The sequence below is a fragment of the Phalacrocorax carbo genome, chromosome 3 (genome assembly GCF_963921805.1).
Source record: "Phalacrocorax carbo chromosome 3, bPhaCar2.1, whole genome shotgun sequence".
Lineage (NCBI taxonomy): Eukaryota > Metazoa > Chordata > Aves > Suliformes > Phalacrocoracidae > Phalacrocorax > Phalacrocorax carbo.
In genome coordinates, this window is record NC_087515.1 from 78,026,041 (window position 1) to 78,037,701 (window position 11,661).

An 11,661-nucleotide genomic window follows, 5' to 3' on the forward strand; every position below is an offset into this window, starting at 1 on the left:
CAGGCATTTGTGGTTTAGCAGGGACTGGTTCTTCATTGACCTGTGATGACTGAAATGACGAGGCTCACAGACGTGCTGTGTTACTGCCATCCTGACTGCTAGCACGATTGCTCAAGCACTATGGCAACCTTAAGGCAGCTTCAGAAACATTCAGAACATAACTAATTGCTTGTAAGAGAAGAAAAAAGACAACACATTCTGCTCAGGACAGTGGGGCCCCATAAGCCTTCTCTCGAGCACACCAGGGAAATCTTCAAGGAAAAAAGTTATCATCAGGCGGTGAAGGGCACGGCTCCAGCAGCGCCGATGCCCGGCTGCCAGGCTGTCCTGGGAGACGTGCCAGCACTGGAGGCGGCCTTTGCCCAAGCACAAACAGCTTCTTCATTAGCAGAGGGACACTGAGCCAGGCACTCTGGGAGCAGCCTTGGGGAAGGGGAGCTGCCCACAGCCCCTGCGCCCCCGCCCCCCAGGCAACACGCTCCATCCTCTCCTCCTCTGCTTCCTGGGAGGGCGACTCTTCCAGGCAGGACCGGGGGCCTCCTCCTCCTCACCAGGTATTGCCTTCTCTCCCTGCTTGTTTTTTTTTTCAGACCGTACTTCTAGTCAAAGAGGGAAGTGTTAGAAGATGGAGCCCTTTTGCTGCTGAGGGCTGGGGAAGGCACCCACAGGGGCTCCGTGGGGACCTAGCACTGCCCCAGGGGCTTTCCACGGGCCACAAACCAGGTCCTTAAGCTCAGGCAGGGAAGGGCAAGACCACACAGAGAGGTGTCCGCGCAGTAAAATCGTGATGGGTGCCACAGCTGGTCCTGGCTTGAGCAGTGAGCCGCAGGGTTTGGCCGGTGGTGTGAGATCCCTGCTGTTGGGGGCGTGCTAAACCTCAGCTTCTCCCTGCTTTCCCCCTCGCCCCACACAGAGAGGGAACAGGCTCAACTACCCATGCTCTGCGGGAAACAGGCAACGCGGACATCTCCAGTTTTGGAGAAAAGCAAGAGCATCACTCAGCATGTAGGTGCTGCTGGTGAAGGTTAACATTGTTGGTACATTACAGCACAGGTATAACTTGCCTGCCTTTAGGAGGTATTTCCTGTGCATGCATATGCAAACATCTATCTGAACAAGGAGCTGAGGCCTCCCTGGTAGCCTCAGGTCTCTGATGGTGGTTTAGGGACACCTGCTTTCAGGCAGTAATGCTGTATGTGCGTCCAGCAGAGAGGCTGGGGGGGTCCCAGGAGCCTCCAGCATCCCTTGTTTGGTGAAGAGAGCATCCTCGCCTTCCTCCTGTGGCAGGCCCTGAATGTACGTCTCACAGAGCAGCCCAAATGACTGAAAAGGGATCAGGCCAGAGTCAAAAGGTGAAAATCAGGGCTCCCTCCTCAGCAGACCCCCAGGAACAGATCAAGCTTCATCAGTGTCTGTAACTGCCTATAGCAAAAATCCTAGCAAAACCCCGCTCTGGGGTCAGGTGAAGGGAAGCAACACCAAGGGAACTTGTGAACTCGGGAAGCAAATAAACAGAAGAGTGGTCTGCAAAAAAAATGAAAGGAGAAAGCACTCCATGTCAGGCATGGATGGGGACAGTGGGTGAAGCCGCCCCGGTGGTAGGGGAGTCCCTCCAGGAGTCCAGAAAAGCCTTTGCTCCCTGTTACTGCAGGCTTCAGGCAATAAAAAAAAAAAATACTCAGCACTTAGATATGGTGAAAGTTAGTTTTACAAAAAAAACCCACAGGATTTCAAATGTAACAGGTTTTGGTTTTCTTTAGTTACTTCCTGCTGATCCATTTTCTGGTCAACAGTTCAGCTGGACTTTTTGAACTGTTCATTTGGGCATGTAAATATGCTTAGTTTGGTAGGTCAGCCGGGTTGCAACACAAGCTAAGAGTGGCCAGCCTGCCAGGGAAGCGTGCTCATGGAGTTGGGCCATAAGGGGAAAAGGGTAGGGCGAGGGGCCGTGCCTGTAACACGAAGATGCTGAAGCAATAGTGTTCATGCAGCTTTTCCAGCTGAGGGATGCCAGTTTCCCCAGGTCCATCGCAGCCTGAGGGGTAGCCTTGGAGGGACCACAGGCCAAGAGGCTATGGCTGCAGATGGCAGTGGGGGGAGTGTGTTCCTGTGCATGTGTGTGCTGGGGACCAGTGTACTTATCTGTACTGATCACTTTATCCACTGCCAGGATGATGTTAAGACTGAGGGTTAGTGGTGATACACAACTATGCGAGGCAAGGAAGAATAAGGAATGGATCTAATTAAACTTGCGTTTAGAGCCCTCTGCATCACATGAGGCTGACATTGTCTCCTCGGCTGTGGGAGCTGGGAGATTAAATCATGTCACATCACAAAATATCTCAGTATCTTTAAAAATAATTTGTTCCGGTCTGGGAGGAGCAGGAGCATGGCAGGGGCATGAAGCCCACGTCAGGCAGCCCGTGTCCTCTTTGCTGGGATATTACAGCTTCAGGTGGCTCTGTCTGGCTTCTGTCCCATTCTTCTGACACTAAGAAAGGACAGAGAGCTAAATGGTACCTGACACCCTTTGCCTCCTCCCCAACAGTTACTGCAACTGATTTGCCTTTTAAATGCTGATTTTTGCAAAAGCCTCAGCACAAGCCAGTCTGAGGAGACAGAAGCATTCCCCCGCTGGCACTAAGCTGGCCTGCCACATCAGCTAAGAATAGTTTCTCCTCCTATGCCCTCCCAGCAAGGTACAGGGCTCCCAGCAGAGGCAGGCTCACCCCCACTGGCCTGCCACGTCAGCTAAGAATAGTTTCTCCTCCTGTGCCCTCCCAGCAAGGCGCAGGCTCCCAGCTGAGGCAGGCTGCGCTCCAGCGCAGAGCCACAGGTGAGACTTGCACTCATAGCAGGGTCAGTGGATCTGCAAAGCCCAAGCTGTGCTTGCTCATACAAGCTGAGTGTAGCCTCTGCTTTGCACCCAGTTAATTTTTGGCAGATTAGCACATTAAAGCTTGATGTGCTCCTCAATTGCAGCAGTAAGTGCTAGAAAAGCTCCACGGTCGATGGGTGCCCATCATGGTCTCCCGAGCCATTCCTGCAGGCTCCAGCACTGCCAGCATCCCCTTTCCACCCTCACTGGCTTTTGCAACACTGGGATCAGTTGATATCAGACTGGCTTGTCTGCAAAAATCCCATCCGAATTGGGAAGACTTTTGAAACCTGAACCTCCACTGAGCCGCAGCTCCTCTTTCTTCCCCAGTGGCAGGGAGGTCAGTCACGAAATTCAATCTCCATCATGGTCCAAGGGCTCCAGCAAAAGAGCGGTGAGGGGCAACTGAGAGCACACCTCTGGCAGATGCATAATGTACCCGGCACATACGTTCCAGCAGGACTGTGGTCATCTGGGGACTGCTGGGAGGCTTGCTGGCTGCACTGACAGACACATGCAATGTCCACAGCTGCCAGGTTTGTTAATAAAAATGTGTTTAGAGACCTTTCTCAGAATCAATTTTCATAACAAAAGTAATTTCAGCATTATTAAAGCTCCGCTCCCCTAATTCCTTGTTACTCTTTGTTAGTTTTCTTTTCTGTGTTTTCTTTTTTAATAACAATTACCAGTACAAAATACCCTGGAGACTATGGTAGGGAAGCATATGCTGTCCATGCTCTGACCCTCCACAGGCGTTCCCAGTGCAGGTGGCTGAGGCAGCCTGGGGTGATGGCAGAGCCAAAGACTGCAGCTCTCGTTCAAATCAGCATTGATTCAGATTGGGTTTGTGGGTGGCAGTGAGGCAGGCCAGCAGTTCTGGTTCAGGGTTCATCTTTACCCCTGTACTGGGTCCTCTTTCCCTGCTGTGCAAGCACTTTTATAGTCAGCTTGTGAAAAAGATGTAATAATTAACAGGAAGAAACTTAAGTATCGCACTGAGAGGAATAAGAGGCGTTGTAACAACCCTTGGCTGCAAGGCAGAAGGAATGCAATGATATGCAACAGTGTCTGGTCCTCTCTCCCTTCCTACATAGTAGGGATATCAAATTTTAAGTAGTAAAACCCCAGGGGTAAATGAGAAGCTGTGTGAAGAGTTAAAAGCAAGGATCTCATAAATAAACCTGACCTATCATAATCCCACACAGTCTGTCTTGCCTAAACTTACATCAAAGATGCCAAAAGCCACAGGAAGGTGGGAAATCAGCCCATCCTTACAACTGCAGGCACTGGTTTCCAGAAAAGGTTCTTGGAAAGAAATTAGTGAGACTGGATTTCACCAGTCAAGGAAGAATGAGTCCTGTAGGAGAAAGCAAGACCGTAAGGGAGCAAGACTAAATCAAGAGTGAATATTGGTAGATACTCCAGGAAAATGTAAGAGCCACAGGCAGAGTTGATTCTCGCCCTACACCCCCGCTCAGCCTTCGGCAGTAACCCCCAGACAAGAGCCCGAGCCAGCAGGTGCACCCCAACTCACCTGTTTCAAAGCCACTGAAGGATTTATCACCTCTGAGGTTGTTCAGTTTCTTTCAGGCCCATTTAGATCCTAGCTTCAGGGACTTTGCACGGTGCTCCGAGAGGCATGGTTCAGTTGCGTGTCATGCCTCTGCCAGTGTGAAACCTGTTAGCTGACCGTGGCCAGGCACACAGGCTGGCACCTCGCTGGGATGAGCAGCTGGGTGATAATCAAGCAGGAGACGTGCCACTCACCAGGGCAGGTGCCAAGCTCCTAAATTTGGCCAGGACAAGGCCAAAGATGCTGCACCTCCTGGATTAGCAACCAGCAGTTGAAGATGCTGACGAGTGAAATGGAGATGCTCCAGGACATAAAGCAGGTTATTAAATGAGGCAGAATGAGGGAAATATACAGGCTTTTGGGGCAGTGAAGCTGGCTAGCTCCTGGGGACCACCGTGTGCTGCTGGGAGAGCATGGCACCCTCGGATGCCCATGAATCTGTCCAAGGTAGTGGGCCATGCTGGTGGGTACAGGAGCCACAGATAGGTTGGAGACCTCAGGTCACTAGGGACACAAAATCCCCCAGGGTACAGGTAGTTTGTCTTCCTATACTTCTCCTGCCAAGGCATCATGACGTAAACAATTTTTGGATGTGTGAGTGTAAACAGTGAGGCTGTACCCTATGAAGCTATGCATTGTGTTTAATAGCTAAAATTCTTGTTTCCTAGGACAGAGCTAAGCAGGTAACCCAGTCGTGAGGGTCAGAGGGGGACCCCTGCACAGCAGGGGAACTAAGGTGCATGTTAAGATAAACATCTTCTGCAATGGACTGGACCCTTTGCTCTGTGTAACCAATTTGCCTCCTGTGTGATTCAATTCTGCTGCCCAGGCAGTGACAGACTTCATTGCTAGAGATGCTGGTCTTCAAACAGCCTTTTTGCTCATGGTGCCTAAAAGCCAATTTCACCGGAGCTCCAAAGGCACTTTTGCCCGCAACGTGATAAAAAACCTGACGGGTGCCTCACTCTTTTAGGTTTTATTGAAAAAAATCTTTGCTCCAGATTGCTACAGCATGAACGCCAGTGCTGTATGAACAGATTGATCTCTTGCCCTTCGCTTCTGTGCTGAGGATGGGGTAGTGGCTGTTGAAACACTTATCAAAGCATATACCAAAGGCTACAAGGACTTTTTTAATTCTCACCCCAGTCTTGGTTCTCTGTGTGCAGCAGTTAGCCTTTGATTAGCTGCCCCAGGGGGCTTACGTTACATCTTGTGTGGGTATTTCATAGCCCAACGAGGGTGTCCAGCAGATATATTGGTGACATGGGATATGTTATTTTCAAATGCATGTAGGTGTCTCTCTCCTCTGGCTCTGCACCGCAGACATGGCAGCACCCAAGGTTGCAGTGGTTGGTGCGGGAGTTATCGGCCTGTCCACAGCACTGTGCATCACAGAGACTTGCCCCAGCTGCTCCGTGACGGTCCTTTCAGACCAGTTCAGCCCCAACACAACGAGTGACGTCGCAGCCGGGATGCTGATCCCTCACACCTACCCAGGTGCGTGCAACCCAGCGTGGTGTTGCCCATGGCACCACATGCAGCTGCGTGCCCGGGTGTGCAGTGATGCACAGAGGTTCAGGAAGAAAAGTGCCATGTTCTGCATTCCCCATCTGTTCTGTCTCCTTGGCACTGGCTTGTACACTTCTCTTTGCATCTTCCCTCTCCACATGTTTGGTTGTGTTTACATGCAGGCACACCAATCCACATGCAGAAGCAGTGGTTCAAAGAGACCTTCACTTTCCTTTTTGCCATCAGCAACTCAGCTGAGGCATCAGAGGCTGGCATTCACCTGGTCTCCGGGTAAGAACAGCCCCCCAGGGCAGCCTTTCGTATGCGTATGCCATGTGCTGGAGCAGAGGGAGAGGTTTTCCTTGCTGGAGTTCAGGCATATTCCCTTCATGGAGTAGCTCTTATGACCATATTCCCAAGAATATGCATTGCAGCTGCTCAGATACTATGTATTTTCAAGCAAAATTCATTCATAGAGGGAGAAACCACTTAAAACTGGCCAGCACCAAATGTCTTTTAATAACTGATGTTTTCCATACTGTTATCCACCAGTTGCTTGCAGCAGGGGTAATCTTCATAGGGATGGGACTGCAGGATCTTCCAGTTTCAGCCACTAGGTATAGGGATGCAACTGGCATGTGTGTGCGTGTTGGGGGTGGTTTATGTCGCCCATTATCTACACAGAAATTCACCTCTTGGGAGTGGTGAGGCTACGCACTCTGTAGCTTTTATGGGTGCCCAAAAAACGTGACCATGTGTGCAAGTGGCCCTACATGAAGATCCAGTCAGAGTGGCCACGGCAAAGGTAGGGACACTGTGTGAGGGGACTTTGTACTTCTACAGCTGGAAGTTCATACAGTACAGCTGGAAGAACTCTCTCCAATTTAGTTGCCCCAGTGTGTCACCTGCAAGCTCGGCGGTGGCAGCCCCTCTGCCTGTCTGCCATGGTGGGTATTGCAGTGGCAGACAGCAATGCTTCGCTGTTGCTGTTAACCTTGCAGAGCTGTACTGATGAGCAGGAACAGATTCCTGGGTTCCTGGGTTTGTGCTAAGATTGCCATGACGCATATCATGATAGAAAAATAGTGACTAAGTTTTGCAGCTTTTTCTCTATGTCCTTTTAGGTGGCAGGTCTTTAAAAACGCTCCCAAGGAAGAGTTACCTTTCTGGTCAGATGTCGTCCTGGGGTTTCGACCGATGTCTGAAGCAGAACTCCAAAAGTTTCCGCAGTACCGATTTGGTCAGGCCTTTACGACGCTGAAATGTGACTGTCCACCCTACCTGCTGTGGCTGGAGAAAAGGTTGATTTTGCTGCAGGCTGGGCATGCAGAGACAAACCCAGGCAGAGGGACTGGGGGCAAGCTGGGGACTCCTTGAGAGCCTTAGGTTTGAACAAAACTGGAAAAGGGCTGTTTCTCACTGGGGAAAATGCAGCAAGCTCTTCCGTGGGGAGAAGCAGAAGAAATAAATACCCATTTTTTCCAAAATGTGAAAGTCCCCATTTATGCAATGTCCACCTTCTACCACTGTGGCTGTACAGTGAGGCTTAGAGTGGGAGTGCCTCTGGGCATAGCACCAACATAGCCACAGGGGCCACGTTTGGCCAGCCAGACCTTGAAGGTGCATCGGGAACATGCCGTGTCCTAAGAAAACGTGTGGGTAGTCCTCATTTGTCAAACTTCCCAAACAAATCCTTCTGTTCTTCAAGATACATCCAGCCCCCGGGAGAATAGGCATGTCTGGGAAGATGTCTAATCTGTGAAGACTTTGCACTTAAGAAGTAGCTGGACCAATTAATCTCAAATTTGGTCAACAATTGGAGTAATTTCTTAATCCAGGCAGGTGATAAAAGGTCAAATAGCATCATCTTGTAACAAACCTTTTGGAAATGTTTGCCTGCATAAGGTGGGTGATGCACTCACTCCAAGGAGTTGTGACTTCAGAGTTCAGGCCTGGATTGCCATGGAAGTTAGACAATTTGCCCATTTTCAAATTTCCAAGTTTCCCCAATATACATGGTTTTTGGAGAACCATAGGAGAGTCAGGATCTAAAAAGGTTCTGACACCTGGGATGTGCATTTAATCTATTTAAGTACCCCTGAAGTGAGCTGTCTCAACTTGAGAGACTGCCAGCTGATTTGAGGTTACATAAAGAGACATGTACCGACACCATAGTACAAATTGCCAGCTCAGCCAGTTGCTTGGATGCATTTCATCTCACTGCAAAATGTGAAAAAACATTTCTTCTAGCAGCCAGCCAGGCTGGGAGTACTCCAGTGGCACCAGTGCCACGTGAGGTCTGTGCCGCCTCCTCAGTGTACATGCTCTGTCATGTTTCATTGCTTAACTGAATCGGAAATTTCTGCTGAAGCACAACTAAATTGTTCAACCCATTTAATATCTGCCACGTGATTCTTGTCTCTCCTTATTCCTGTTATAGCCTTCTCATTTCTCAAAGGATGTAGTTGAGTGAGATGATCAAGCTCCTTTTCTTTCTCTTCTCTCTGGTGATGAGAAATGAGAACATATTAAACATGTAACTAATTCTCAAACCCCTAGTGACCTGAGCAGTATTTATAGACCATTCTCTTGGCAATCCATAAGGAAAATTGGTTTTGTGCCTACCTTGCTGGTCCAAAAATGGACTTCAGGAATTTTTTCCTGCTTGCTTGCCTGAATTCAGGAGCTTTCAGCAGGTTTTTTTACTGGTGTATTTTTATGCCATCATGGCAGAGTCCCAATAACAACACTGATGAGCCCTCCCAGCAATTTGCCCAGCCAGAGCTGCTGCACGAGACTTCCCCTCTTCTTCCCAGCTGGCCTCAATGTCATGCTGCTTCCAAACCCCAGTCCCCAGAGCACCAGCTGTGCCCTGGATCCTCGGCTCACTCACCACTTTGTGGGGAACCACTGCCTTTATAGTGGGGCTGATCACTTTGCCAGCTGCCAGAATATTGTGAAGGGCAGGATTTCCCACTTAGTACATTGTCACCACAGACCTCTCCTCACTTGCTCATGCTAAAGCCCCCACTCAGGACCCCCAGGAACTGGATCCAGCTGACAGCATAGAGTGACTCCATCTCAAGCCAATATTTTCCCATGGGGAAGGTCTTAAAGCTTCAGGCATGTTCGGGGTGAAATTTGGCTTGAAACTGAACACAAAGATGAACCTCAAGAAGGGGTGAATTTTGCTGAAGAGCAGACGGATGTATAGAGCTCTGAGCTGTCCTGGGTGACCCTTGGCTGCTGCTTTAGAAGGGTATGGGTCTCCTGGGGTTCCCATGCCACCTCTGCCCAGCCTGCAGGGACATCTTGGGTACCCCAGGTGTTCACATATGGCACTAGATGTCTAAGTGGCTCCTGGTATCAAGGAGGTGAGTTGGGAATCAATGTGATGGTGTTTAATAGGCACATTAAAAGGGACGTAGTACGATAGTGCTGTCACTAGCAGAAGTAAGTTGCAAATAAATGACATTTTCCAGCTTGCTTGAGCTGTCAAAGCTTGGTACTGTTATAGAAATGAATCAGTGAGACCATGAGGACGTGACTAGGGTCTTATGGCCTAGGGTCTTATGCCAGACCCTTCTCTAATATTGATCAACTTGCTCTATCTTTTCCAGCCCAAACAAGCTAAAAAATAGCTTTGATCAGACCTAATCAGACAAATCGCAACAGAAACGCCATGGCATGTTCTTTGCTTATTTTTGGTCCCATCTATGGTTTCGATCGGTATGTCAAAGGCCATCTATCTCAATTACTTAATGTGCATAATAATTACATGAGGGTTCAAGGGTTTCTTTTCTGCCTCACTTCTGGAGTCTTTCTGCAGGTTGAAAGCAACTGGCGTCCAGATGTACACCAGAAAAGTTGCAGACTTGTGGGAGCTGCACAGTGAATATAACATCGTTGTCAACTGCGCGGGCATTGGAGCCCACCGGCTGGTCGGGGACAAGAAGCTCTTCCCCATCAGGGGACAAGTACTCAAGGTTCATGCTCCTTGGGTGAAAAACTTCATCCGGGATGGGGATGGCTTAACTTACATCTATCCGGGGATACACAGGGTAACCCTAGGGGGAACCAGGGAAAAGGAGAGCTGGAGTCTCGCCCCTGACCCTGGCACTACCAAAGACATCTTTGACAGATGCTGCTCCCTTGAGCCCTCACTGTGGGGAGCTCAGGATATCAAGGTGAAGGTGGGCCTGAGGCCATCCAGGCAGTCTGTGAGATTGCAGAGAGAGGTCTTGAACCAAGGAGGACTTAAGCTCCTGGTGGTCCACAACTATGGGCACGGGGCAGGTGGCTTTTCAGTGCACAGGGGCACAGCCAAAGAGGCTGCTCACTTGGTGGGAGAGTGCATTGCTTCCCTGCAAGGCTCTTCATCTAGGGCCAAGCTTTGAAGCCCAGAGGCTCCTTTTCCATTTACAACAGGCTAGTGTTGCACCTCCTAGTAGCAGCTTTGGACTTTTATTCCATTACTGGTTAGAGGGAACCATCCTGGAAAGGCATGATGTGTTGATCCAAGTATTAGTCCAGCTGTCCTTCTTCTCCATCTGGCATTGTTTCTGCGCTGGGCATTTCTCCTAGCCTCATGTTAAGGAGAATGCAAGATATGTAAATATTCTTCACATGACAGGGATCAGCTTGCTGCAGTATAATATAAATAACATCAATTTAGCATTTCTTCATCTGCGTCTAAAAGGTATTGCATGCACTAGGTTCAGATTCAGTAAAAACTAGTTCTCTCCTCCTATACCAAATCTAATCTAGGATTGCCCTTGCTCCTGACATCTTGCTAACAAACTTCACCATTTTCCATACAATTTACAAGGAAAATAAAACCCCACACAGTGCTGCATTACAGTGTTCCAGGTCAGCTCTTACAGAAAGTGATGTCAGGTCACTGTCATGCACAGTGACCAGGCAAGTGTGATTTTAAGAGCAGGCCTGTGATACTGATCACTGCATTTCTCGTATTACACCTCAGGGAACTTAACACAAAGCTTCTGCAAGAGGAGGTTACCCTATATGAGCTACAGTTTTATGCATCTTTTCTCACACTTGCTTGCAAATCTCTTTTTTTTTTTTCTCTGAGCCCCCAGATTTTGCTCTCAGACACAGATAATTTTTTCCCCTCAATAGCAGCACTGACATGGCCCATGTTCTCCAGAAGAGTATTTTTCAGGGTGAGCTTGAGAGTGCAAGCATCGCTCTTCTACTTTGCATCAGCACTGGCTTCTCTCCTTGCAACAGCTGATACAGTGGCAAACCAACAAGGATCTTAACACCAGCTTCAGTTTCATAAAAGGGAGAAGAGCCATTTGAGACTAGATAAACACTCTGAAGACAAATTTCTCTGTAGCTGGACATGAGTGAGCTCCTCTGCCATAAGGAAGCTGAGCCACCACAGCCCAGACCCTCACTCCATGGCAGAGACTGAGCTGGGCTTTACACTCCCCTCAGCAAGTCAAGCCCTTTGATGTAGCTGAGGATAGTCACTCCCCAAAACTGGAGCTTACTATCAAAGTACAGGTCTGACTCTTAGTGATTAAACTGCTCATTAGATCTTAAGTGGCTCATTAAAGAACATTAGCATCCACTTTTGTCTCGGTTTTTTGTCCTTACAGTTACAAAACAAATCAAAACCCTTCAAGAATTCATGATTAAAATGAACTGATAAATAAAGTTCTAATAATGGAGCAAA

At 48.9% G+C, this 11,661-nt stretch overlaps 1 protein-coding gene across 2 annotated transcripts; it reads left to right on the top strand.

Moving 5' to 3' along the window:
- Window positions 1-289: 289 nt before the first annotated feature.
- DDO (D-aspartate oxidase) lies at window positions 290-11,661 on the top strand. Of its 2 annotated transcripts, none has more exons than XM_064447466.1 (5): window positions 290-554; window positions 5,775-5,948; window positions 6,143-6,251; window positions 7,085-7,261; window positions 9,790-11,661. In XM_064447466.1, exons 2-5 carry the CDS (start codon window positions 5,777-5,779, stop codon window positions 10,355-10,357), a joined length of 1,026 nt encoding a protein of 341 aa, XP_064303536.1. In that variant the 5' UTR covers window positions 290-554; window positions 5,775-5,776; the 3' UTR covers window positions 10,358-11,661. The 2 variants fall into 2 exon arrangements, with proteins under 2 accessions (XP_064303536.1, XP_009507304.2); XM_009509009.2 differs by having other exon boundaries at window positions 292-554; window positions 5,745-5,948.

Coding starts and splice junctions, on each gene's coding strand:
- DDO (XM_064447466.1), top strand. CDS start 5,777: ATGGCAGCACCCAAGGTTGCAGTGGTTGGTGCGGGAGTTATCGGCCTG. Junction 5,949..6,142: donor GATCCCTCACACCTACCCAG/GTGCGTGCAACC, acceptor GTTTACATGCAG/GCACACCAATCCACATGCAG. Junction 7,262..9,789: donor CTGCTGTGGCTGGAGAAAAG/GTTGATTTTGCT, acceptor GTCTTTCTGCAG/GTTGAAAGCAACTGGCGTCC.